Source organism: Nelumbo nucifera, chromosome 1 (genome assembly GCF_055504915.1).
Source record: "Nelumbo nucifera cultivar China Antique chromosome 1, China Antique-T2T, whole genome shotgun sequence".
In the NCBI taxonomy this organism is placed as follows: Eukaryota; Viridiplantae; Streptophyta; class Magnoliopsida; order Proteales; family Nelumbonaceae; genus Nelumbo; species Nelumbo nucifera.
This window is the reverse complement of record NC_142649.1, coordinates 77,567,993-77,594,745: the sequence shown is the minus strand read 5'-3', so window position 1 is coordinate 77,594,745 and position 26,753 is coordinate 77,567,993. Positions and strand designations below refer to the sequence as shown.

Genomic DNA, 26,753 nt, shown 5'->3' with positions numbered 1-26,753 from the left:
TTATTAAGAAACCTCATACAAATGTACAAAGAGAAACTGAATTATTACAACTTATTCACAGTAATTTAGGAGACCTAAAATGTCATGAAGATAGAGGAGGAAAAATATACTATATAACTTTTACAAATGACTTTTCTATATATGCAAAAACAGTTCTACTTAGATCAAAAGATGAGGCTAATCAAGCTTTCAAAAACTATAAAAATGAAGTAGAAAATCATTTAGGAAAGAAAATAAAAAAGACTTAGAACAGATAGAGGAACTGAGTAAGATGGACAAACCATTAGAAAATTCTTTGAAGAAAATGGAATCATACATGAAACAACAGCTCACTATCAACCTGAATCTAATGGAGTTGCAGAAAGACTAAATAGAGCATTAAAAGAAATGATGAATGCAATGTTAATTAGTTCATGTGCACCTCTGAATTTGTGTGGGGAAACAATCATGATGGCTTGTCATCTTTACAATAGAATACCACCCAAGAAGAAATGACAAATACCCTTTGAACTTTGGCATAACAGAAAACTTAGTCTGAACCATCTAAGAGTTTAGGGTTGTCTAGCAAAAGTTTGAATACCTGAACCTAAAAAAAAGAAGTTAGGACCAAAAATTTGTGACTGTGTTCATTGGATGTGCACAAAACAATGCGACTTATTGGTTCATTTTAATTAAATCAATTGATAATGTTGTCGAAAACAACACAACAATAGAGTCATGAGATGCAGAGTTCTTTGAGCACATCTTTCCTTGGAGAAAAGAAATAATAAATAGGGAATCTTCCCAACACCAAATTAGAAACCAATAACAAGTGAATGCTCAAGGAGTTAGTAGTTCATCTAGGCAAAAACCAAATTTAAGAAGAAGTAAAAGACAAAGAAGATAAACAAACTTAGGTGATGGAATGTTCACATTTCTAATGGACAATGACCCAATAACCTATTAGGAAGCTATAACTTTACCTAATGCAGTATTTTGGAAAAAAACTATAAAAAGTGAAATAAACTCTTTAGTCACTAATCACACTTAGGAACTTGTAAATCTCCCACCTGGAACTAAGGCACTAGATTGTAAGTGGATTTTTAACTAAAAACTAAACCATATGGCACAATAAATAAATTCAATGCTAAATTAGTTGCTAAGGGGTTCAAACAAAAGAAATATGTAAACTTCTTTGACACTTACTCCCCGGTTGCAAGATTAACAACAATTAATTAGGGTTTTGTTTGCTATAGCATCCATTTACAAACTAGTAGTTCATCAAATGGATGTGAAAACAACTTTCTTAAATGGGAAATTAGAGGAAGAAATTTACATTAGACAACCTGAAGGCTTCATAATGTCAAGACAAGAAAATAAAGTATCTAATTAATTAAGTCTCTGTATGGCTTAAAACAAGCTTCCAAATAATGGCATGAAAAATTTGATAATGTATTAGTAACTAATGGATATAACAGAAATGATTTTGATAGATGTGTCTATAGCAAATTTAAAAATAATAGAGGAGTCATGATATGTCTATATGTCGATGATATGCTAATAAAGAGAACTAGTCTAGAGGTAGTAAAAGAAACAAAACAATTTCTAATGTCCAAATTTGATACCAAGGACTTAGGTGAGGCTGATGTAATCTTAGAGATTAAAATCCATAAAGAACAATGAAACTTTATTCTCTCCCAATCACATTATGTAGAGAGTATCCTTGGAAAATTTGGATACTATGATTGTAAACCGGTTAAAACACCTCTTTATTGTAGTATTCACTTAAGGAAACATGTAGAAGAACCTATTTCACAAAAGGAATATGCAAGTATAATTGGATCTGTATCTTACTCAATGAACTGTACAAGACCGGGCATAACTATAGCTATGAGAAAATTAAGTCAGCATACTCATAATATTGGAAATGAACATTGGGAAGCTTTAGTAAGATTACTAAAATATTTAAAAGGAACCATAAATTTTGGTTTATACTACTCATGTTATCTTCTTGTTTTAGAAGGTTTTTTACTAATGCGAATTGGATTTCAGATTGAAAGGATAATACTTCCACCAGTGGATATGTGTTACTCTAGGTGAAGGAGCAGTATCGTGAAAATCGGTAAAACAGTCATGCAATACAAATTCAACAATGGAGGCCGAGTTCATTGCACTAGAATTGGTGGGGTACAAGGCAGAGTGGATAAGAAACTTGTTGGCAGAGATACTACTTTGGCCACGACCGGTTCTATCCATATCTTTCCATTGTGATAGCCAAGCAACAATAGTCAGAGCTAAAAACCAAACGTACAACGATAAAAGAAGGCACATCCGCTTAAGGCATAACTTGGTAAGACAATACTTCAGCGAAGGTACAATCGCTCTTGAAGGGATGGGAGATCTATCATATGGATGGCTGAACCATGCAGGATGGCTAGGCAAAATTTAAAAAAAAAATCTTTCTCCCATCCGAGAATCCTATTCCCTAATTTAGAAAACTGCATTTTTAAGGTTCGTTCTTGAAACAAATGGACCAAATCTGAAACTAAAAGGAAGCAAGTAGGGATTTACCTGATAGAGAATAACAGTAACTCTCAACATAGGTGTTCATGCCCAAAAAGGTGACCAAAACCCACTTCCACTGAAGATGGCACAGCGTATGGTGAAGCAGGATTAGCAAAGTGGTTCTTCAACAAGAACCGTAATTCTTCAGCAAGAATCATGCAAAGGGTGAGTGAGCATGACTTTAGATTGTTTTTTATAGCAAGAAACAATATCAAGAACTATTCTTGATCAGATCCAAAACAGGAGATCGAACTGGGTAGGGGCGGCAAGAACTAAAGGAGAACTCTACAGGTTGGTGAGTGCGTGAAACTAGTGAATTCACCCCTGTTTATAGCCTTCTTTGGATCAACTTTTTAATCCAATTAGGAAAGAGTTTCTTGATCCAAATATGGTATTTGGATCTAGATTCTTAAATGGATAAGACTTATCTTATCCTTTAACTAATCCTAATCAGATTATAAACCAGAACTCGCCCCTTTTTAATTAACTTAAGCCTAGTTCGAAATGGGCTTTAGTCCCATTTAGTCATATATCTCACTTTCCCTTTAAATGTTGGTTAGTTTAACTCTTTTTATATGGTGTGGGACCCTATCATTGATCTCCACATAAGCCACATGGGTTCAACCTAACCTCTTTTACAAGGCTTGGCCGAAATTCACTGTTGAATACAGTGAACCCCTGAGCCCTGAGTCCATCAGTATGGGCTTTGAATGGGCCCAACATTTACACTAAATGGTCCTTAGGTCCAGCCATCTTATGAAGGCTCAAGGACTGTGGGCAGATGTGAGATTAACCCATTAAGTTTATTATCCCTAAATGGTCTTACACTTAACCTCTCAGCTCATAATGATCAAACATTACCTGACAAGAGAGGACATCTCCCTCAACTTCAAAGTATAGTGTTGCACTTTTCTACTTATATGGATCTTGGGAATTAAAACATTTTTGCAAACACTTTGTGAAACCATAATATATATGTATATCTCTATATAAATATATTTTGCAAAACAAATATCAACAATTTGAAATCAATTGTCAATAGTTTAGGTTTCCATTAGAGAGAGTGCATTTTTCGATCATTCACTTTGTCCGACGAAGGGGTTGATCTTGTCACTATAATCACCCACTCAGGTGAATTCTCAGACTGCCCCAACATACCTAGATTTTGACCCCCTCTAAGGATCTCACCGATTGGCATATCAAAGACAACCCAATCCAACACCTAATGCAGCATCATAATCGAGTCTAGGGGTCAGGTGTAACATTCTAGTTTTGCCCATCTATGTCCAAGGTCCAGGGCAATACTGGAATTTGGTCCGGTTCAGGGTTTCAAGAAAGCCCACACTATATGTGCCTCAGGTCTCACCTTGGTAGTTGAGACAAGCCACCCCAACCCACTTGGCTGCACATCAGTGTCAATTTTGACAAGGCAAATCTCCCTATATCTATTCAACGACTGTGAAGATTCTAAACTAACACGAGTCTCATAAGTGTCCAGTTTAAGGGTATTACACAGAAACACACTAATATAACATGAATCAAATATGTACTTTATTCTTTTACAATAAATGTCATAATGTACATCAAGATGATTGGAGCTAAGGGCATACGTTGTCTAACAGCTCCCACTTGCACTTAGGTCCAACCGGGTATAAGCTAGAGTCTCATACTTTCCACATGTTTCTCAAATACTTTCTGTGTCTGTGGCTTAGTCAATGAGTCTACTACATTTTTCTGTTGATGCTACCTTTTGAATCTGGATGTCCTCTCTACCAACAATCTCCCGTAGTACATGGTACTTCCTATCGAGCCGAGCTGAGTCGGGCCAGGCCGAGGCAAGGGTGCTGGAGAATGTACGTGTATGTGTATGTATGATGCACCGAATCATTTTGTTTTAACCTAATTAAACTTTTTCAATTTTTAAAATTGCGTCTCTTCATTTTCGAATTCATTTTTGAATCAAAGCATTTTCGTGTCTCTTCTAACACATCTGTGTCCATTCGGGTCTGAGACCAATCTATAAATGGGATGATGGTTGACTGAGGTTACACACACCATTTTCGACATTCTTCTTCTTTGTCTTCTCTATGAAATTTGAGCATCATACTTCTGTGGTTCGCGAAGGTTTGGTAAGCGAGTGCACGCCTACCAGAAGCCTGTGGGTTGTTTTATCTTGACGATCGATTTGCGATCACCCAACTGCACCATAAGGGGCAAATGCGGTTTTAAGGAGAGTGACCAAGTGGCATGTCTCATCCCTCCTTCTTCCCGCAATTCCCAGTGTCATGTTCCTACAACAACTTCTCATCACTGTAACTTCGGTTTGGAAAGCGTTTATCGATAGGTTCCATTATGCCTTCATTATTATTTTTACAACAGATATTAATGGCTTACTTACAAAAAAGATATCAATGGCTTACACAGTTCTCTCTATATTAATAGTAGCACCACTCCCTTCTTCACCAAAGATCTCCGGTTTGCTACATTCTTCTTCTTCTTGGTTGTAGAGCTTACTATAAGCATCATGGGCTCAAAGGAGCATTGGACATTAATGGAGAACGGCCACGACAATGACAATAGCCTCAAGGGGTCGAGCAAGGAGATTCGACACAGGAGGACTGCGCACAACATGTCATCGTAGTCGGTGCGCAAGAAGTCAGACCTCAGGCCTGTCTCCAAGGTGCCGTTTCAACGTCTCAAATTGTGCTTGGCAAACATCCAAGAGGTCATCCTAGGAACTAATCTCTCAATTGGCAAACATCCATTCCTCCGCCTCTGTTCCTTCAGTCATGGAAGAACCTCCATAACGACAATACTCATTCGTTCCCTTTCAGATTTTCGGAGAAACCTCACCGTTTTGTTGAAGTCTTATTGTTCCCCAACATTAAGGCCAACTTCTTTCAACATTTCGACTCCCCAACTCACCGATCCTCTATTTCATATGCCGGTCAAGAAGAGTGATGACAATAGCGACCCAAGTTACCATTCTTCACTTGGACATTACCCACATCTGAAACATTGTCTTCACCGACAAAGCTCCTGATTATAGGCCCGACTCAACATTGCACTTAGAAGAAAACATTCTAAAACGAAGGTAGCTCGGCTTCCCCTGTTGCAACGCCAAATCTCAAGGTATATGTGGTTTGGTAATCTCTTCTCTTATTGTAATCCACCCCTTCCTTTAGTGTACTTCTAGTATTTGGATGGTGGTTGGAGTTGGTAACGAGATTGTCGTTGTACCAGCTCCTGTTAAGAGACTATTACGTTCGATCTTACTCAAATGGTGAAGAAGATGAAGAACTAGGGAGATCGGTAAGGGGTTGGGAGACCATAAAGAAGATGATGAACAGTGTGTAAGGGTAATTTTGGTATTTACAAATGTCTTAAATCATACATGAAGTCACGTGATATACATAATTGACAGTCCATTAACAATAGGTACTAGATTATCTTATTTCAAAAGTTCGGGTATTAGATTGTTGCATTTTAAAGTTGGGATACTAATGGCACTCGGCTTAAAGTAGAGGGTAACTATCGAGAATTTTCCCAAAAAACAAAATGGCGTGGCGCAGAACTCAGATCGGAGACGGGCGTTCACAGCCCGTGCCTCGGCTCTGGATTGGAATTGGAGACAGGCCTTCACAGCCCGTGTCCCGGCTCGGCCCAGCCCAGACCAATCACCAACGCTCAGCAACCTCAGCACTAGTCGAATCCTCAGATTCTCAAATCTGGACTGAGACTCCGAGTCTGAGGGAATTTTTGTCGGGATCAATAGTGTTAGTGCGTTCGGCTCATTTGACCACATCTCCAGGAAGGCTGGAACAAATCATTCGCTTTAGCGCCAAACAAATGAAAGCGCAGACCACACACAATGGATGGTCTGATAGAGTTTAACTTGAGGCCTTGCAAGCAGTGAGAAATCCATTAGCTTCACACTCCATTATTTTCCCGCCATGGATCTTCTTATACGTTCTTGTTCTGGATTCCATATTGGTTGTTCCATCAATCATATGAGTTCCTCTTCCTGTCCTACTCTTCGCCCTTCCACTCGGTTTTTCACTGTAAGGTCTCTGTGTTGTAACCTCTTGCATCTATTCATCAATTACAGTAAATGTTCGTTCTTTTGGTGTTTAGGTTTTTGAAGATCTTCATTGTTTGATGAAATTTCAGATCAAGCTTACCTTTTCCACAGCAGAAGGCAATGTACCACAGAGAACTCCAAGCAGCAGTGGATGTGGTCGAGAGAGCCTGTCGTCTTTGTTCCGATGTAATTTCTATAAGGATTTTAATCTCATACCAAGTTACTTTTGTCTATTTTCTGAAAGAAACATTTTTTTTTCCATCCGGCAATTGATAGGTTCAAAAGTCGTTGTTCTCCAGCGATGGACGTATTTTTGAAAAGAGCGATAAAACTCCTGTAACGGTGGCTGATTTTGGGGTACAGGCTCTCGTCAGCTTGGGTAATCTTTATTTTCTTTTGCTCAGTTTTGATTTCCTAGTTTTTTTTTTAATACAACCAGAATTGTTGAATGCTAGTTGAACTCGTTGTTGGTTTAAATTTGACTAATAAGATGGATATAGTTCCAATATTTTACAGGTTATCTTACGTTGGTTGTAGTGCCTGTTCTATTCCCTATTCTCGAATTCTAATTTGCCTTGTTTTAAGCTCAAATATGACTAAATAAGATAGATATTGTTCCTACATGCTACAAACCATTATATTTTGCTTCTAATTTGTCAATATTCTTTACGTCAAAAATATTTTTGTTTCAGAAATTCTGCTACAAATTTTGCTGAGTTATTTCTTCTTCTAAGTTGACTACTGTGTCAGAGCTGAGCAGGCTATTTCCTGATATTCCTTTGGTGGCGGAAGAGGATTCAGCGTTTCTGCGCTCAAGTTCGAGTTTTCTATTGGACTCTGTGGTAAGTGCTGTTACTGATAAAACGAGCGCTGGAGATAAACCATTAACCAGCAATGATGTCATGCAAGCCATTGACAGAGGAGGCAAGAGTGCATTTGTTTTTGGAGTGAAGCCCGAGACGTATTGGGTCAGTATAGTGGAAGCTTTTGGTTAACACTAAATGATGTTTGGTAATTATCAGAAAAAAAAAAACACTGAATGAAGTTTGTCTATTGCTATATGTTTCCAGGGAATTGGTCAGTAAACATATTTTGTCGCTCAAAAGTAGTTCCTGTAAAGGCAGTATCTAGTACTATGCTGCTATATGACTTTTATCTTCCATTCGTGAAATGGTCATGGGCCTTGTCACCTGTGAAGGTCGTCAATATAGATCACTGAGAAATCGAACAAATAATAAAAAAACAATATTAAGTTATAAGACATTACCTCCAGACACCATTGCCACTATTGAACGCCTCCAAGATCTGGTTCTTCTCCCAGCAAATACCAGCAACGTGAGAGGGTCTCCTTACAGTTCTCAGATTGATTAGTGTTAGCTTGATGTAAACCTCCAGCAAGATGATTGTATAGTGGAACAAGGACTGGTTTTTCTCCCTCAGTCTCAACAAGTTTTCTCTCTCTAGTGTTGATAGGAAAAGAAGAGTTTTGGAGCTTCAGTGGATGAGAGAATGGCAGTCACGACTGGGAGAAAAGGGCCCTCATAAAGTTTTTTATGGGTGGTTTCCACCTATCAAGGAACTACCTGAAATAGATAGGGTTTAATCCCCTATTTTCTCTTTCTCTCAATTGCCCCATGATCTCAACTGAATAGTTTTTTTTTTTTCTTTTTTTTTTTAGTGGGGGAGTTCTAGTCTCAACCGCCTACCATATGAACTCTTTCTGAGGCAGTAGAGATTGGGACTTCTCAATATGGATCATGGCCACTATGATGGACCGACCACAATCTGGGTCCTACCCAATTGGGTTTTTCTAACAACCTGTGCAACATAGACTCTGGCTTGTCCATTGGATTTGTTTCAAAAGAAATCTTTGTTACTCTTGGATCTTGTGAGGTACCTTTTATCTTTTTTTTTTTTAATAAAATTATGGTGAACTGTTTTTACTTCATTGGCATGGTCCACTGAGTTTCCGTCTATGTAAAGAATATTGCCACTGTTTACTTCATTTCCATGTAAAGAATATGAGCTTGTTTTGTGCTTTATAATAGATACTCTATGTTATTTATACTGATTCAGTTCATATACTCATTATAGGTACTTGATCCAATTGATGGTACACGAGGTTTTTTGAAAGGTAGTCAGGCGTTATATGTGGTATGTTTATTTTTTATGTTATTTTATTTATTTTTACCTGAGGAAGAGATTTTCTTCAATGCTAGTTATTGATTTTGTGGCTTTGAGTCAATCTTCTAAATATTGTAATTTTTTTTTTGAAAATGTAAGGTAAGATTGTATTAAGCAAAAAATGAATACAAGTGTAATGATTCTGTACATATGAACTTCTTTCACCCCCAAAAAATTAACAACCAACAAAGAAGAAGAATAAACATCCTGCCCAAATAGAGGATTGACACTTAGCCATCCCCTAAAAATTGTAATTGTATTTCTAATTTCGAAGCATACATAAGGTTGAATTGGATTTAATTGTGAATAGAACCATACATTATAAGATTGTTTTATTTTTAAAATTTTGCCAAAAATACAAAAAATGTATATATTTGAAAACTTAATTAAATTGTAAAAATGACTTGAATACTATAATTGCCATCAAGGTATTTACCACTTAAATACTATAACCAATGGATGATATAATCAAATTCAACTTCAAAGTCAATTTACATGTACTGATTCTTTAACCAATATGTTCTCAAAAGAAAAAACAAAAATCAATATATTGGTGGAAATAATCTCAAAAAGGTTGCATAGTTTTATACAACTATAATTAGTCTTTAGTCAACTGATGCTTTTAAAACAAAAACCATTTGAAAAAAAAAATATTAAAGGAATGGCCAAGTAAGGAACTTGTCATGGCCAACTTGACTAACTTGCATTAATTGGATAAACCATAAGATTCAGTTATGGAATAATAAAATTTGAATGGTAGCTGGTAGACTTTTCCAGAGAAGGCTTTGATGGTATGATTTGGATCCAGACACTTGGGAATTTGAATTGAATCCTGTCATAAATCATAAGGTTTTGACAGATATGCTTTTAATAAAGCCATTTTAGGGGCCAATACTTGGTGCAATGGTAAAATCTAGGGATGACAAGCATAAGAACTCAATTTCAGTCTGAGAGAAGCCACTTTCTGCAAAAAAAATGTCAACGGTTAAGTGTGTGTCTGGTTAGCTAGTACCATCATTGGGTGACGGCCCTTCAGATGATTAAGTCACTTTTGGAGGTTCTTATGGAGATATATGTTAATAAATTTAGCTTGACATACTGTTTGCCACAATATTAGTACCATATCCATTATTTAAAATATTACCGACTTGTACAACTCTGTCACCACCACAACCACCACCATCTAAGCCTTGTCCCATCTATGTGGGGTAGGCCACATGAATTCTGTTCCTCCATTCCATTCTGTTCAATACCTTATCTATTGTCAAATTATAGGCTCTTAAATAATTCCTCACTACTTCAGCCCATGTCCTTTTTGGTCTGCCCCTAGTTCTTCTCATCATCGTCATCATCATCGTCGTCGTCGTTGTCGTTGTCGTCATCATCTAAGCCTTGTCCCAACTATATGGGGTTGGCTACAAGAATCTTATTTCATCCATGACCATGAGAGTTTGGCAAAAGTTTAAGTGCCTGCAACCAACCTGACATGCAACCATACTTTATATGGGTTTGGGACTAGCAGTGTAAGTCTGTAAGACAAGCTCACACTGGTGGAGTTTAATACCCGTAGTTCTTTTATCCTCTTCAATTTGTAACAGGTCACTTCTTTTCACTGTTGTTGTAGATGGTTTCCTCCAAGGATTGAAATGTCGCAACACATCGTGGCGTATTGGCCAATATGTATCATATCGGGGCCCCTTCTATGCCCCATCTTGCGTATCAGCCTGTATCGATATTTTGAACCTTGGTTTCCTCTGTACGTGGCTCAAACCATCTTAGTCTACTTTTCCTCATTGTATCACTTACTAGAGCTATTCCAAGGTTTCTTTGAATAGGTTAATTTCTGATCCTATCTTTTCTAGTTTTCCATTCATCCATCTCAACATTCATTTTTCTGCCACACTCATTTTGGCCATGTGTTTTCCTGATTGCCCAATACTTTGGTCTATACAGCATTGCCATCCTTTTATAAGTCATGCACTTTTGAATCTGTGTTAGGAAAGGTGGAAAGGGCCATCATTAGATGGTCCAGCCTGTGAAGTAATTTGACTGATCTTGGATTTCATGATTTCTCAAGCAATTGGATACAGATTATTAGCTTTGATGCAGCATTGGTTGTTCTGTTGCAATTATGTATATAGCAGTAATTTAACTTATACCTGCTAAGAACTCTTCTGGAAGTGGTGTCCTTGATAAGTCAAAGGTTGAGGTTGACAAAGAGGATGCAAGACTTCTTCATAAAGGTCAGTTAGGAAGTTCCTTGTAAAGAGTGGTGGAGGGAAGGGGACAAGAAGCTGATTCGGGGGAAAACAACCCAGGCGAAGAGAAAAAAGGTGAGGAAAAGGAGGTAATCTCAGAGGAAGAAAATTCTGATGTGGAGCAAGAAGAGGAGGGGGATTTGTTGACAGAGTTAGAAAGGTAGAAAAGAAGTAGATGCGAATAAGTAGTGGAAACTGCAATTCAAGCAAACATGGCTTTAGGACTTTTGGTGTTAGGAGGGGAAGAAATGACAAGGAAGTTATTCAAGGCCCTGGAGGAGAGATATACATTGATTGAAGAAAAGTCTAAAGAGGATTTCTGAGGGGCTTGTTATCGCAAGGACTGTATTGGGGTGGGACCTATTAAAAGGGTTGATGGGTCTTGATTGGGTTCTGGGTTTTGTTTTGATCTTTTGGTTTTTTGTTGTCTTTGTTCTTCTGTAATTAAAAAAAAGGATGAAGGGGTGTCTTTTGGTGGATCTTGGGTGTTATTTTGGGGGTGATATCTTGTCACCCATTTGTTTCTCTCTCTTTTTTTTTTAATAAAAATTTTCTTTTTATTTATTACCAAAAAAAAGTTTGAGGAGCTGTATACAGTATACTTTTTTTTGGGGGGGCTTGCCCCTAAATAGATCTCAATTACCTTCTTCAGGAAAAATGTTGTAACAAATTTCTTTTTAGCCTAAGTGGTATTCTCCTATTACATAAGATTCTGGATGCACCCCTCCATTTTGGATCCACAGATTCTCTTTGTTCTACTTGGTCGGATAAGGTGCAAACTCAAGTGCCACATTCTTGTTAGAACGAATGAAGTATCAGTGTCAGTGCATAAATTTGTAATATTGGATTGGATAGAAAAAATGCTGTATGAGATTCTACACGATACTTTGTTATGGAATTGAATATCTTTTCATGTTTATCATGAAATCTTAAGGCACTGCAATCAAGGGAAGCTGACTATGTAAATTGAGAAGTTAACTGTATGTTACAAAGGAAAGGGAAATGTTTCAGCTTGATTCAATTAATGCTCATATCTTCTTTTATTTGGCCAAATACCCCAATTTGCAGGTAGGTTTGGCTCTTGTAGTGGCAGGAAACATTGTTTTGGGGGTTATGGGCTGCCCCAATTGGCAGGGGGATACTTCTAACCAACTCATTGCTGAAGGCCAGGAAGATAAATCAAATTTACCTGGATTAGGGGCCATTATGGTTGCTCATGTTGGCTGTGGTACATGGATGAGGAGTTTATCACATATATCAGATAGCATGGTTAAAGTGCATACTGGTTGGGTCAGATGCTTTGTGGATTTGTGTTGTTTAGTTCATGCAGCACGTTTTTGTATTCCTGATAGCCAAACCTGGGAATCGTTGCCACTATCAGTTTCATTCAGCTCAACAACTAATTGTGATAGTATCAAGGATGGGCAAGTTCTCCTTTTACCAACATGTTGTGGAAGGTATCATTCTTAACTAATTCACAATAGAATTATTTCTGTCATTTATTTGAACAGTTATTTGCAGTAAAATCCAGAAATGTATTGCCTTGTTACTTTTCTCTATTTCTAACTTGCATTTATACCAAATTTGTCTTTGAGATGGTATCTGTCCATTTGAATTTTTTGATTTTCTGGAATAATTAGAATTAGATTAGTTTGTTGAATCATCAATTCACAGAAAGTACACATATAAGGGTATCCAAACAAGGGGCAAGCAAACCCAGGTCCTTTTGGGTTTCTCCATTGTCTTTTTACAACCTTAAACTTGCACAAAAGTAAATTGTTAGTTTGTTACTGGTTCACTAATTGTCTTCATTTTACATGACCAAACCATTTTAATCGGGAGTTCAAATATTTTCTTTTCTTTTCCTTTTTTTTTTTTTTAATTTCAGTAAGGTAAGGATATTTTATTGAAGGGGCATGGAAAATCCACAAAGCCTCTTTGTAAGGTAAGGATATTTTATTGAAGAAACTTGGTTTCTTCCTTGATTGATTTCTTTCCCTTTTATCATGCTTACATCAAAGCCTCTGGGTAAAGTAAAGCTAACACCAACACCTTCCATAAGAAATTCATATCCATTTGATTGCCTCCTGCACATAATCAAGGAAGAAATTAAGCCTAAATCCCTAATGGAGTGAATAGCTAGCTTTGAGTAAACTACCTAAGTACCTATCCTAACGAACCAAAGAAATCAAAAGAGCCTCCCTTTTATGATTTTTGAAAGCACCTCAATAACTCTATGCCCTAGAGTTTCATAGAATAACCATTTCAGTTGAAATTAATGGTGAATCTGTACTATAGGTAATGGAGCAAATTGGGTACTTGACTTGAAGAATTTACACTGTTTTGGGCCTGGCTCATTCAAATTTTAACAGATATTCAATCCGAACCCACTCAACTTGCAATTCTAATTACATGAAGTGGTTTGGAGATGTTGTAATGATGTCTGAAAATCAATAAAATCCTCTAAAACATATTGGATAGTGATTTGGAGACGACATAATGCTTTTCTATGTTACCTAGATATGTCATGGATATGGCTGGACAAGGTGTTGGATATGGAATTTACACTAAAAACTAAAGTATCTGATATGATATGGAACACTTGTGCAGGTACCTTGGTATCATAGATGCTTTTTGCTTCATTTTCCCCTGATTAAACGCGAGATGAACATCTGGAGGTGTACCAGAGCAGCTATTCTTTGTACTCATGAAGGGAAAGGAAAACAAAAATTTTTCAAGAGATGAAGAATCATCTAGAAACATTGATAAACACCATACATCTAAGGGTAGTGCGTTGAATTCTCTTAGGAGAAGAATCTACAGATTTTTCAGTGTGTGGTGTAATGAGAGCATGGAATGAAATCTGTACAATTTTTTTTTTTTAAATTGGTGATGATTGGATTTTATTGCTTATGGATGAAAGAATAGTAGATTTACAACAAGTGCTTAACAGTCAAAACTGCAAAATATATTGGCTAGCCAATGCAATCTCCATTCCTCCCTCATTTAAGTTGCCCTTTACATCCGTCTTTGGAAGGCACGAGATCTCTACATCTTCCACTAGAAGAGAGATTCAAGTCCAAGTAGGATTCCCTCCTCAAGGAGTAATGAATCTAAGATTTTGATGTCTATTCTTTAGGAAATCCAGATTGTTTGGGTATTGTTAGAATCTTTAGAAATGCAAATGGCCATAATCTTTATGCCTATTTGGGTCTGGCTGAATTTGAGCCTACTGTTAAGGTGAGAATTCTTGCTCTATTTTAAAGTTTAAGGTTAATTTACTTATTGAAATTCCAAAGGTTGGAAGTGGAAGGTGAATCTTAGGGTGTTATCATCTAGAAGAATGATGAAGATGAAGGACCATGGTAGATGGGGCACTTATCTAAAGAAATTCTTTTGATAGTTCACAATACTTATAAAGAATCATCAACTCTTTTATTTAGGGATAAAATCTCTTTGATCCGATAAGGAGGTCTGCTAATTCTTTGGCTTATAGCTTAGTGAGGTTGGGAGTCCAAAGAGCAGAGTTGCGATGGTGATACCATTCCTCATACATTATGATTAATACGAGGGTGAGATGAAAATGGAATGGGTTAGACTTACTTGGTGAGGTCTCATGTGAAGATGAGGGGCTCGCCTGTGTGTTTGGTCATAAATTCTTTAGCTTTACTTATATTTTGTGTCTTAGTTTCAATCTTCTTTAATGAAGAGTTTGACTTACTGATAAGAAAAAGTATCTTTCAGCCCTGATGATGGCAACTAGCAAGAAATGACAGCCTGGGAAGAATGGATCCTATTCAAGACGCAAGAGAATATGGGGACAATTTATTTCTTTTACTTTTTGTACTGAAACTCTGAATGCATTATGAGGTTTAGGCATTTATAAATTAATAACACCAATAGCTTTCTAGTTAGTAATAATGCACAAAAATCTAGGAATATGAAACCTTGTAGTTGAAGATAACACTACCAATATGATTAGTCAGGGCTCTAACTATAAAAAGTGACTATACAGATAGCATTGTGAGCGAGGATGTGGTGGTTCGTCAGTGCTCGTCAGTGGTTGTAGAGGTGTTCGTCGGTGTTTGGCGGTGCTTTTCGATAGAGGTGTTCATTGGTGCTCGTCGATAGCTTGTAGGTGGTTAAAGATGTTTTGGTAATCTGGTTGGAGTGTAGTTGTGGGAGCGAGGATGTGGGAAAAGGGAAGAGGAGGAAGAAGACGGGGGGCGGAAGCTTGGTATAATCCAGCTTCGGAGGAGTTAGAAGAAACCTTTCCTTCAAAAAGGTGATTGCGGCGGGAATCTGGCCGAGTTTTGGGGAAACTTCCTTAAAGAGTTCGAGAGATAGATCTTTCTTGGAAACGGTGACTGGAGGTGTACAGGCGAGAAAGTTCTTGCAAAGGTGCCTGGTGGGATGTTTGGATTGGAAAATCCCAATAGATGAGTTGGAAGTGTGGGCGATAGGAAGTTGGAGAGCGGTGGGAGGGGTCAGAGTCAAGAAATTGATCGAGGATTGCTACCTTTTCATCTTCACTTCCAAGGACGAGGCGGAGTGGGTCCTCTTAAATAGACCTTGGTATATCAGTTGGAATAGATTGGCCCTGGATTGGTGGACGGAAACGGTGGCGAGTTTGCTACCGGAAAAGTTGAACAGTTCGAACAACCCAAAGGAGATCTGGTTAAGAGTTTTTGGGCTCCCACTCCCTCTGTGGTGCCTGAGTGTAATTGAAGTGATTGACAATTTGTGTGGGTTTTTTTTTTGGGAACAGACGATTTTGCGGAAGAGCTGAAGATTTGTGAATGGGTGAGAATGAAAGTTAAGAGACCGAAGGTGAGGCTAAAAGACAAGAGGGAGAGGGAGGTCTTCAGGGGGTGAATAGGTGATGGGAGAGACGGTGGTATTGATCCAACATGAGATGGATAGCTCTAGGGGAAGATCGACGCCGAAGAATGGAGAGGAAGGTGCTTCGAAGGGGGAGGTTGGAGCTAGAAGACAACCTGTGTCCCAAACGGATCCCCTGTAGCCTCCTCAATTGTCGTGTGGGGGGGGGGTGAGATGAAGATACCTATGGAGAATCGTCCAATCTTGGAGTGTGACAGGGCAATTTCCTCGACAGTGCCCCCTCTTTCAAATTTCAAAATGTGGAAAGAAGATCCATCTAAAGAATGGTTTAAGGAAACTTTATTAGAATGCCTTAGACCTTCACCTGCTGCAAGTTGGCGTTATAAGTGGGGGGAAATAAAAGAAGAATTAAATAATGAAGGGGCGTTTAGAAGTTTGCTAGGGGTGACTCCCTTGCTGCCAGTTGGCCGTTTAGAAGTTTGCTAGGGGTGACCCCCCCCTTCTCTCTCTGTTTCCAGAGAGGTTTTACCCTCGAGATCTCTCGAGGTTTACTCTCGAGACTCTTGAGGTTTTCTTTTTCCTTCAGCCCTTTGTTTGTTGTTCTCTATTTTTTTGTTTTTTACTGTGTTTCTCTGTTTTTCTGTGTTTCTCCGTGATTTCTGTCTCTCTTTTGTTCATCTTCCCCCGTTCTCTGTTTTTCTGTATTTCTCTGTATTTCTGTGTCTCTTCTGTTTGTCTTCCCCCATTCTCTGTTTTTCTATGTTTCTTTGTTTTTTTGTGTTTTTCTTGTTTGTTCTTTTGTTTCTCCCCTCATCTGTATTATTCTTTGTTTGCTTTCTTTCTGCAGGCATTTTGATTTGGTGTTCCTGCTCTAGTCTCCTTTTTGCAAAAATCACCGGTGGATTTGCCCCTTGTTTTGCCGTCTTCAGCGTTTTGGAAGGCAGTTTCAATTCTCTGGTGTTCTTGATGGCCGTGATAGTGCTCTGACATCTTGGATGGCAGTTTCAGTTTCTCCGGCTTTTTGGATGGCAGTGACAGTTCTCTGGCGTTGTGGATGGACATTACAGTTCTCTGGCATTGTGGATGGATGTTACAATTCTCCGGTGTTCTTTGGATGGTAACTTGTAGTCGGCAGTTCTTCGGTGTGCTGGATGGCAGTTACAGATGATGCCGTCTTTTGCAGTTTTGGAGTGGTTGGAAGTTAGAGTTCATGGCTTGCGGCTATGCGACCTCCTCTATCAGTTTTCTTTTTAGTTGGTAACTCCTCTTGTCAGTTTGCTCACCAGTTATGGTGGTTTGGAGATGTACTTATCCACTTCTGTTGGTGATGCTAAGTCACTTTGCTTTGGTTGCAAAAGTTCTTCCGATTCTCCTAAATCCATCTCTTGGTTTTGTTCTTCTTGAGAGGATCTTTACCTTGGCCTTGTTGGCATCTCTTTGTACCAATCTCTTGAATGAATGAAACATGATCGAAACCTTCAGAAAAAAAAAAAAAGCAATGAAGAGGCGGGATTAAAAGAAGTTCGAGATTTTGGGGAAAGGGTTGCTTTGGAAAATGAAGGTTCAAATACACTTGACTCGGTCCCAAAGAACTGGGGCAATCCAAGTCGGAACCAGCTGCAGTGTGACCCGAATATGGCCTGTCTGACGGAACCAGAGAGAAGACCATCCCTGTCTGATGGAAGGCCCAAACTGGTTCTCGGCTCCTCCCCATCCAGTCATCTATGAAAAAAGAACCCTTTGTCAGGCCTCAAAAGAAAGAGATAGCGAGAACAGATAATGACTGAAACCTGTCCAGACTCCGTCAAGATCACAGTAGTTGAATTTTTCCTCCTCGATGTCTACAGACTCAGGTAAGATGAACTCGTCAACAACTGTTCCTGCCTCTCGTGATGTGGGAGATTACAAGACCCTAACCCCATCTTTGTTCCAAAATTTTGAGGTGGAGGTGATGTAGGCTACCCCCTTGGCTATTCTGGAAGTTGGGATCCCTCTGATTCAAAGGCCAGAAGAAGTTGAGGCTTATGTAGAATCTCATGTGTACGAGCAAGGGAAGAGGGAAGGAACTGTGGTCAAGATGCTATTTTAAAAGCAGGGGAAAAAGGAGAAGAGCAAGGGAAAAGAGAAGACAAAGGTAGGAAGGTGGCGGAAACCTCGAACTGGGTTATGTCAAAACTGTTGGGATTGGGAATGTTTTTGGGGGTTTCAATAGAGGATTTGGAGGAAGAGATGGTGAGATACCTGGAAAGTACTGAAAACAGATGTCTGGAAGAGAGGAAAATTACTGGCAAAAAAAGGGAATTCGGGGGTGAGGAAAAGTAGGGAAATGATGAGGCTGTCTTGGGACCTGAATGACAATGTGGGAAAAGGGGTGGGTGTGTCAAAAGGGTGAGGGGGGAAGAAGAAGATCTAAGGGGTTTAAGGAAGCTCTCTGCTTTATATGGATCTGAAAATTATTTCATGGAATGTGAGGGGGTTGGGTTTAGGAAGGAGGAGGATGGTGGTGTGTGACTTTCTGAATAGGTGGAAGTCAGATGTGATTTTCTTCCAAGAAACAAAGCTGGAATGTGTGGAGGCAGGGGTGGTTAGAAGCATATGGGGGCAAGGTCAAGTAAGATGGGCGAGCAAGCCGGCTAGAGGTTCAGCTGATGGTTTACTAATTTTATTGGACAGGCAAAAATGTAAATTAATTTCTTCTCAGGTAGGGGAGTTTTTGATCTTTGTAATTTTGGAGTTTGAAGGAGGCAGCCAAAGGTAATTCACCAATGTGTATGGTCCGATAGTCAGCTCGGATAGGGAGAGACTTTGGGAGGATTTAGCAAATGCAAGAAGGGGGCTCAACATTCCTTGGGTCTTGGGTGGTGACTTCAATGTTGTCAGGTTCATGGAGGACAGAAAGGGAGAAACCTGGAGAACTAGGGATATGAAAAAATTTGCGGACTTTATTAACCAGTTTGACTTAATTGATTTACCTCTCTTAGGAGGGCAATACACCTGGACAAACAATCAAGAGAACCCAGCTTTGGTTAAACTAGACAGATTTCTAATCTCACTGGGTTGGGAGGATATCTATTAGCAAGTGAATCAGGGCCCTTCCGAGGCCTGTTTCTGATCACACTCCAATTCAGTTGAGTTGTAGAGGTCAGGGATCCAGGCAATGTCCTTTCAAGATGGAGAATGCTTGGTTTGAAGAAGAGAACTTAGTTCCTTTATTTTATTCAAAGTGGACAGAAATAGAATTTGAGGGTTCTAGCCCTTATATCTTGGCAAAGTTAAGTTCAATTAAAGTATCTTAAATCTTGGAAGCAGGAATTTAGAGATCAGATAGAATCTGAAAAGAGAAATTGTCTCGATCTGATCAAAGACATAGACTTGGCCGAGGAGAATGGTCCATTACCTGAAGAAGATAGGAAGAAAAGGTCTGAAGCAAAACTGGCACTTGATAGTCTAGCATACAGGGATGAGCTGAGATGTGATTCAGACCAATAAAATTAGCAGAAATATTTAAATTAGAGCAGAAAGAAGGAAGGAAGAAGAGGAAGACAACAAGAAGAAGAAGGAAAAATGGAGAAGAAAGGAGGAGTTCGATTATCTCCTCTTTCCCCTACTCTAATTTTTTATTAAACTTACTTAAGTTACATAATTTACAAGGAGGCCCTTAAGTAGGCGTCCACATCAGCAATACACTTAAAAAACAAAACAGAAGCTAAAGACCCATAAAGAAAGAAGGCCCAATAAGAAAACATAACAAGAAGGAACTAATAAGAATGACACTAAAGGACTAGGGCCCATTCGGCCCAGTCTCTCTACACTCCCCCTCAAGTTGAGCATAGAAATCAATCATGCCCAGCTTGTTTATATAGTGAACAAGCTTTCCTTTAGGAACACCTTTTGTCAAAATATCAGCCAACTATTCTTCAGAAGCAACAAATGGTAGGCTGACTTCCCCTGAGGCAAATCTTTCTCGTATAAAATGCCTGTCAACTTCAATGTGATTAGTTCTGTCATGTTGAACAAGATTATGTGCAATGTTGATAGCAGCCTGGTTGTCACAATATAACATCATTGGCTTCTAACAGTCTATACCCAGTTCTTCTAAAAGTGATCTCAACCACAAAAGTTCAGAAACTCCATGTGCCATTGCCCTGTACTCTGCTTCAGCTGAGGATCTTGCCACTACATATTGCTTCTTACTCCCCATACAATGTTCCCTACTACCATAGCATAATAACTTGAAGTGGACCTCCTATCATCAATACATCCGGCACAGTCAACATCAGTGTATGCTTTTAGCTTCATGTGTCCATGCTTAGCAAACAAGATACCTTTCTCTGGAGTCCCTTTTAGGTAGCACAGAACCCTCTCAGCAGCTGCTAAATGTGTATCTCTGGGAGAATGCATAAACTGGCTAATTACACTAACTGCATAGGAAATATCTGGCCGTGTCATACAAAGGTATAATAACTTCCCAACTAGTCTCTGGAACACTCCTCATCAGGTAACAACTTATGATTTAGGTCTATAGGAGTAGAAGCAGGTCGAGCACCCAGTTTACCAGTATTTGCAAGAAGATCAAGAACATACTTCCGTTGAGAAATGAAGAGACCATCCTTAGATCTGGCAACTTCAATTCCCAAGAAATATATGAGTTCCCCCAAGTCTTTAATTTCAAACTCAGTGTTAAGAAAACTTTTGAGATGAACAACTTCCTGGGTGTCATTACCAATAACCACAATATCATCAACATAGACAATTAGAAGGGTCACTAAGGAATCTCTCCTCTTAACAAACAAGATATGATCTAACTGAGTCTGTGTATACCCAAAAGCAACAAGAGCAACCCGAAATTTGTCAAACCAGACTCTAGAAGATTGCTTAAGGCCATAAACTAAAGTCATCTTGGCTACTGGGCAAAAGTTTCTAGGTAGTCAATACCATACATCTGAGTATACCCTTTAGCAACCAAATGGGCCTTATATCTCTTAATAGTACCATCATAATGATACTTAATAGTGAAGGCCCACTTACAACCAACCGGTTCCTTTCCCTCAATCAAATCCACAATTCCTAGGTGGTGTTCTTATGCAAAGTTTCTAGTTCAGTCATCATAGCATCCCTCTATTCTGGTTTGGACAAGACTTTTAGGACAAATTTGGGAGTCACATGTGTGGAAACAGAGGCAAAGAAGGAATAGTAAGAAGGGGAAAGAAGGCTGTAGGACAGGTGTTTGGAAATGCAATGAACTATACATTTCCGTTTGCCTTTGCGAAGGGCAATAGGGAGATCAAGGTCAGGGAAGGTATCCGAAGTGGTAGAAGAGGGTTGACCTATTACCTTAGTAGTGATGGGAGGAGCAAGAGGCACATTTGAAGGCGTGGAAACAATTTTCATGTCTCTGAGTCTTTGTCTCTGGTACCACCTTTGGATAATAGGATGGGAAGAAAATATGGAATGAGTAGGTGGAGAGGAAGTAGGAATATGAGAAGAAGAGCCAATAGAGGACTCGATTGGAGGAGACTCCATAGAAGATTCAATGGGAATTGGAAGAGGAACAGATGGTGACAATGCACACAACTCCTTTGAATGCTCCTCCTCAGGAGAAGTACCAAAGAAAGGAACATAATCTGCATATGTGACATCTCTAGAAACAAAGCGAGTGCCACGAACCGGATCAAAACAGCAGTATCCCTTTTGTGTGGAGGCATATCCCAAAAAGACACACTCGTGTGCTCTAGGCTTAAACTTATGTCTTTGATGACTGTGAACATGAACATAGCAAATTCACGCAAACACTGAGAGGAAGAGAGAAGAGATCCTCATTTGGAAAAAGCAAGCTAAAGGGAGTTTTAAATCCCAGAACCCAGGAAGGCATTCGGTTTATCAAGTATGTAGCTGTAAGGACAGCATCCCCCTAAAACTTAATAGGAACATGGGAAGCAAAAAGGAGTCTCCTCGCAATCTCAACCACATATCTGTTATTCCTTTCCGCCACTCCATTTTGTTGAGGAGTGTAGGAAAAGGAACTCTGATGAACAACTCCAAAGGTATCAAAGTAGGAGGAAAGGCTCTTCTCAAAATATTCTTTTGCATTATCAGATTAGAATATTTGGATTCAAATGTTAAACTAGGTAAGTATAAGTCATGAAATTTTTGTACAATATTTGGTACTTCATCCTGGGATTTGATGAGGTAAATCCAGGTATAACGAGAGAAATCATTAATGAAAAGAATGAAATATTTGTAACCCCCCCATAACAGGTAAATGATATGGCCCCCACACATCAAAGTGCACAATATGGAAAGGAGAAACAAATATTTTATTACTCACTGAAAAAGATTGCCTACAATGTTTTGCAGGTTCACACGATTCACAATGAAGACTCGATAGGGTTATTCCCTTAAACATTTCTGGAAACAAATGACTCAAATCTGAAAATGACAAATAACCAAATCTGAAATGACTTATCATGACTCTAATAAAACAGACTCCAAAGCTACTCCTCTAGGTAATCCAGAACTTTGATCAGAGACATCTAGCAAGTATATCCCATTCGCCTCATGGCCACTTAATCGTCCACTGAGACTTCAGGTCCTGAAAAACACAATAAGTTAGGAAAGAAGGTTATGTTGCAGTTCATTGATTTTGTTAAACTATTAACAGATAAAAGGTTAGTGCTAAGTTTGGGAATATGAAGGATAGAGGATAATACAAGTGAGTCAGAGGCTCTAACATCCCTCTTACTAGAGATGGGAGCAAGAGACCCAAGAAATCTTCTCTCTACCCGAGAGGAGATGGTATGAACCAAAAAGGTTGGGTATGCTAGTTATATGGTTTGATGCACCAGAATCTATGATCCAAGGAATTCTACGATTACCTGAGGCTGTAGAGGGGGTGCCTGAGGAGGAAGATGCAACAGTAAACTCCAAGTGATGTATCAACTTCCCATATCTCTCAAATTCTGCTTTCATTGCTTCCAACTATTCCATAGCAAATTTTTCTTCACTTTCAGATACTGTAGCAACATTTGCATTCTTGGGCTTTCCAGACTAATCACCCTTCTTAAAATTGTTGTTGTTCCGAAACCTTTTTGGAAGATCTGGATGAAATTTCCAAAAAGAATCCTTCGTATGTTTCAGCTTCTTGCAATATTCACATATCACCTCCTTTCTTTCATTTACCCCATTTGGTTTTAATCTAGCATGTGCAAAATGTTCTGGGGGAGGTGGGGTATGTAGCTGTACCTGTTGCCTGCTCTCTTCACTACTCACCATAGAGTATGCCCGAGTAAGTGACACTTCATCCTTGGCCAGAATATTTTGCCTTGTAATATCAAATTCAGGATTGAGTCCTGTAAGGAATTCAAACACTATGTTTTTTTCCACAAATTTTTTGAAAGTTTTTGCATCTTTGGTGCTTTCCCATACGACTGCTTCCATAACATCTATCTCCTGTCATAGTGACTTCAACAGACAACCACACTCTTCTCCCCCTGTTTTAAATTTTTCACATCATTCTTTAGTTTGTAGGCCCTTGCAACATTTAATTTCTGAGAGTATGTTTCTGTAACACTATCCGAAATCTCCTTGGTTGAAGTTATTCACAGATAGTGTTGACTTATGTGGGGTTGCATAGAATTTACCAACCACCCAATAATTGTGTAGTTATCCTGCATCCATTTCTCATATGTAGGATCAGTCTCTTCCAACATCACCTTACTACTCATGAGAAACCCTAGTTTACCTCTACTATAGACATGGATCTTGTTAAAATAATGTTAAAATAATTTAGTTGCTGATGTTGGGGCCTTTTAGTCTAATTAAAGTGTTTTTGTTTCGTTTTTTCTTTCTGTTATGTCTATTATTGTACTCAGGGGCACAAGGGTCTTTTCCCTTGTTATTTATGCCGCCCTATATATATTAAAATAAAGCTTGGCGCCGCCAACACTGTTACATTGCAAAACCCTTCTTTCTTCCCTCCTCTCTTCTCTTCTCTTCTCCTCCTCTCTTCTCTTCTCTTCCTCTTATTTCTGGCCGGCCATACTGTCAAGATGGTATCAGAGCAGGAATACTGATTAAAGAGAACAGATCGAACAGACTAGCAGAACCTGAGCGGAACAGAAATCTGATTCGGGACTGAAAAAGAACAGCTACAACTGGTACAACTCTCCCTGTTTCTCTCTTCTTTACCCTCCTTGGTCATGTGCCGAGTGAAAACCCTATGAGTCTGGGCGGCTGAATGCTGTCGAATCCGTGTACCCTCTTTTTTTTGGATCGTGTGATCCTGTACATGTGTTAAGACAACTGTAGGTCAAGGATGACCTATCTTCTCAATGATTTGAGTTGACTATAAGTAAGAAGGATCTCTCCTACTGATTAGTGGCTGTTGGACATTCTAGACTTCTGGTAGGTTGGGACTGTTAAAACTATACAGGTCTAAAATCTGCCAAATATTACTTTTGTTTTGTCCGGAATTTGGTACTGTTTGTGCTCAACCTGGTTCTTAAACCCAAGTGTGTGGGTGTGAACTGAGTGGATCATTGTTTTGTGGAGTAAGGAGGGGTCCTAAGTTCGGTATTTGGGACTGATTTGCTGTGTGATCATGTCGATTGAGAATTCTGCTACTTCAGAGATTTCAGGGAGCCACAATGGAGTGAGTGGGGGAATGGATATGAGCTTTCCCATGGCTGTTATTCCCTTTGATGGTCTGGATTACCTTGAGTGGTCTAGGGGAATAAAACTCTACATCACTGTTAGGGGGAAAATATGATACATCAATGGGAGAGTGAAGGAACCGAAGTATGGAAGTGCTGAGCATGATAGGTGGAACCAAGAGAACAATATGGTGATGTCTTGGCTCTTGGTTTCAACGCTGCCACAAGTAAGGAAGACTTTTATGTGGACTGAAACCGCTTGTGAGATATGGGAACAAGCGAAGTCCACCTATTCAGAGCAGAGACACTATGCCAAGATATATCAACTACAAGCTGAATCCTCTACTTGCAAGCAGGGGGAGAGGAGTCTCTCAATGTACTATTTTGATTTGACATCAATATGGAAAGAACTTGATCACTATCAGAATGTGAATTGGAAGTGTGATGAAGATGCAAAGGCCTATAAGTCACTTGTATCTCAGCAACGAGTGTTTGCCTTCCTCCTAGTGCTGAATCCGTCATATGAGTCCATCAGGGTGCAGATCTTGGGTAGTAAAGACTTGCCATCAGTTTAGGAGGTGCATGCCTTGGTGCAGTCAGAAGAAAGCAGAAGTGTGATGAATGGTGTAGAAGGGGAGTCAATTTCCCTAGTTGTCCAGGGAAATTCAGATACAAATGTTGGAGGTGGTTTTAAAAAGGGTGACACTCAGAAAAATTCAGATGATAAGAGCAAGCTTTGGTGCATTCACTGCCAGAAGACACGACACACGAAAGATACATGTTGGGATCTCCATGGAAAACCTAAATGGGCACAGGATTTGGGTAAGAAGTCAGCACCTGATCAGGGCAAGAAACCAGGCCAGCTGTTATGGGCCCGGGCGTAGGATCTCGTCATGGGTCGGTCCACGGGGAGAACCTCTAGTTTCCCCTTGCCCTCCCTTTGCGTGCAGACCCTATCGTGGCGACCTAAGGGGTGATTTGTCCAAGAGATCACCCTAACTCTCCTTTACTCTTCTCTTTGACTGAAATTTTGGATGCCTTTATTCACTAATAGTGGCTCTTTAAATAGGAGATTACTAGAGTCCTATTCTTAGGGAGACTCCTTGCTGAATAGGGAGACCTCCAGCTTTATCTTGATAAGATAAGACTGATAAGATAAGATAAGTCTCTCTTAATCCTAATCTAATAAGATAAGCCTCTCTTAATCCTAATCTAATAAGATAAGGCAACCTAATAAGATAAGATAATCTAATCTACTAACTTAATAAGATAAGATAAGAATAACAAGATAGTCTAATCTAATCTGCCGAATGAATAAGACTATTGCTGCCGAATTGGATAGGATGAGAACACGGGATCATTACTGCTGCTGCTCCCACATCACCAGCAGAATAAAAAAAGGTATAACTCAGCTAATATGGCATCGACAGAGACTAGTCCCTCAGTAACTCAGGAGAGACATCCCAGTTCTGACCCTAAGGAAGATATTATCAACTCCTTCCGTGAACATTTGGAATTGTATGGTAGGACTCTCCGCCAGATGGATTCTGGGCCTACTCCTACCTCATTTGCGTCTACATCAGGTAATGGCACAACCTTCCATGCGTCATCTCATACTATTGATTCTCCTTGGATTATTGACTCCGGAGCCTCAAATCACATGACCGGTAAGTCTAATTTGTTTCAGACATATAACCTTCTCTCTGGGAGAGATAAGGTAAGACTGGCTGATGGTTCTTTTTCTACCATAGTTGGCCGAGGCACCATACCTCTCCCACTTGGCCTTACTCTTCCTAATGTACTGCACGTTCCGAAATTACCTATTAATTTGCTGTCCATTAGTAGTCTGACTCACTCCTTGAACTGCTCAGTCATTTTTTTTCCCTCTTCATGTGTGTTTCAGGATTTAACCTCGGGGAAGACAATTGGTAGAGGAAGCATGGTGGATGGTCTCTACGTGTTGGAGAATAATGCTGTTCTGGTGGCGACAGAGTCCACGATTTCGTCAAGTGAGAGTCGAGCCTATTTATGGCATAGTCATTTAGGTCATCTTTCTTTTGAGTCGTTAAAAGTTATGTTTCCAAAGTTGTTTGAGTCCTTGTCAGTGAGTCAGTTACAGTGTCAAACTTGTCAGTTGAGTAAGCATTGTAGAAGTTCTTTACCTTTACGAAATAAAAGATCTGAATTTCCATT

The 26,753-nt window shown here is 39.2% G+C and overlaps 1 protein-coding gene across 3 annotated transcripts in view; it reads left to right on the top strand.

Moving 5' to 3' along the window:
- The first annotated feature begins 6,087 nt into the window (after positions 1–6,087).
- LOC104605708 (Inositol monophosphatase family protein) overlaps positions 6,088–26,753 on the top strand; it is a 49,754-nt gene continuing 29,088 nt past the window's right edge. For 2 of the 3 annotated variants that reach the window (XM_010270574.3, XM_010270573.3), the window contains exons 1-6: positions 6,088–6,610; positions 6,715–6,811; positions 6,902–7,004; positions 7,376–7,593; positions 8,720–8,779; positions 12,136–12,524. In XM_010270574.3, the coding sequence (XP_010268876.1) occupies positions 6,498–6,610; positions 6,715–6,811; positions 6,902–7,004; positions 7,376–7,593; positions 8,720–8,779; positions 12,136–12,524 (980 nt within the window). In that variant the 5' untranslated portion in view covers positions 6,088–6,497. The remainder of the gene's footprint in view (positions 6,611–6,714; positions 6,812–6,901; positions 7,005–7,375; positions 7,594–8,719; positions 8,780–12,135; positions 12,525–26,753) is intronic. The other variant, XM_010270576.2, reaches the window with a different exon arrangement.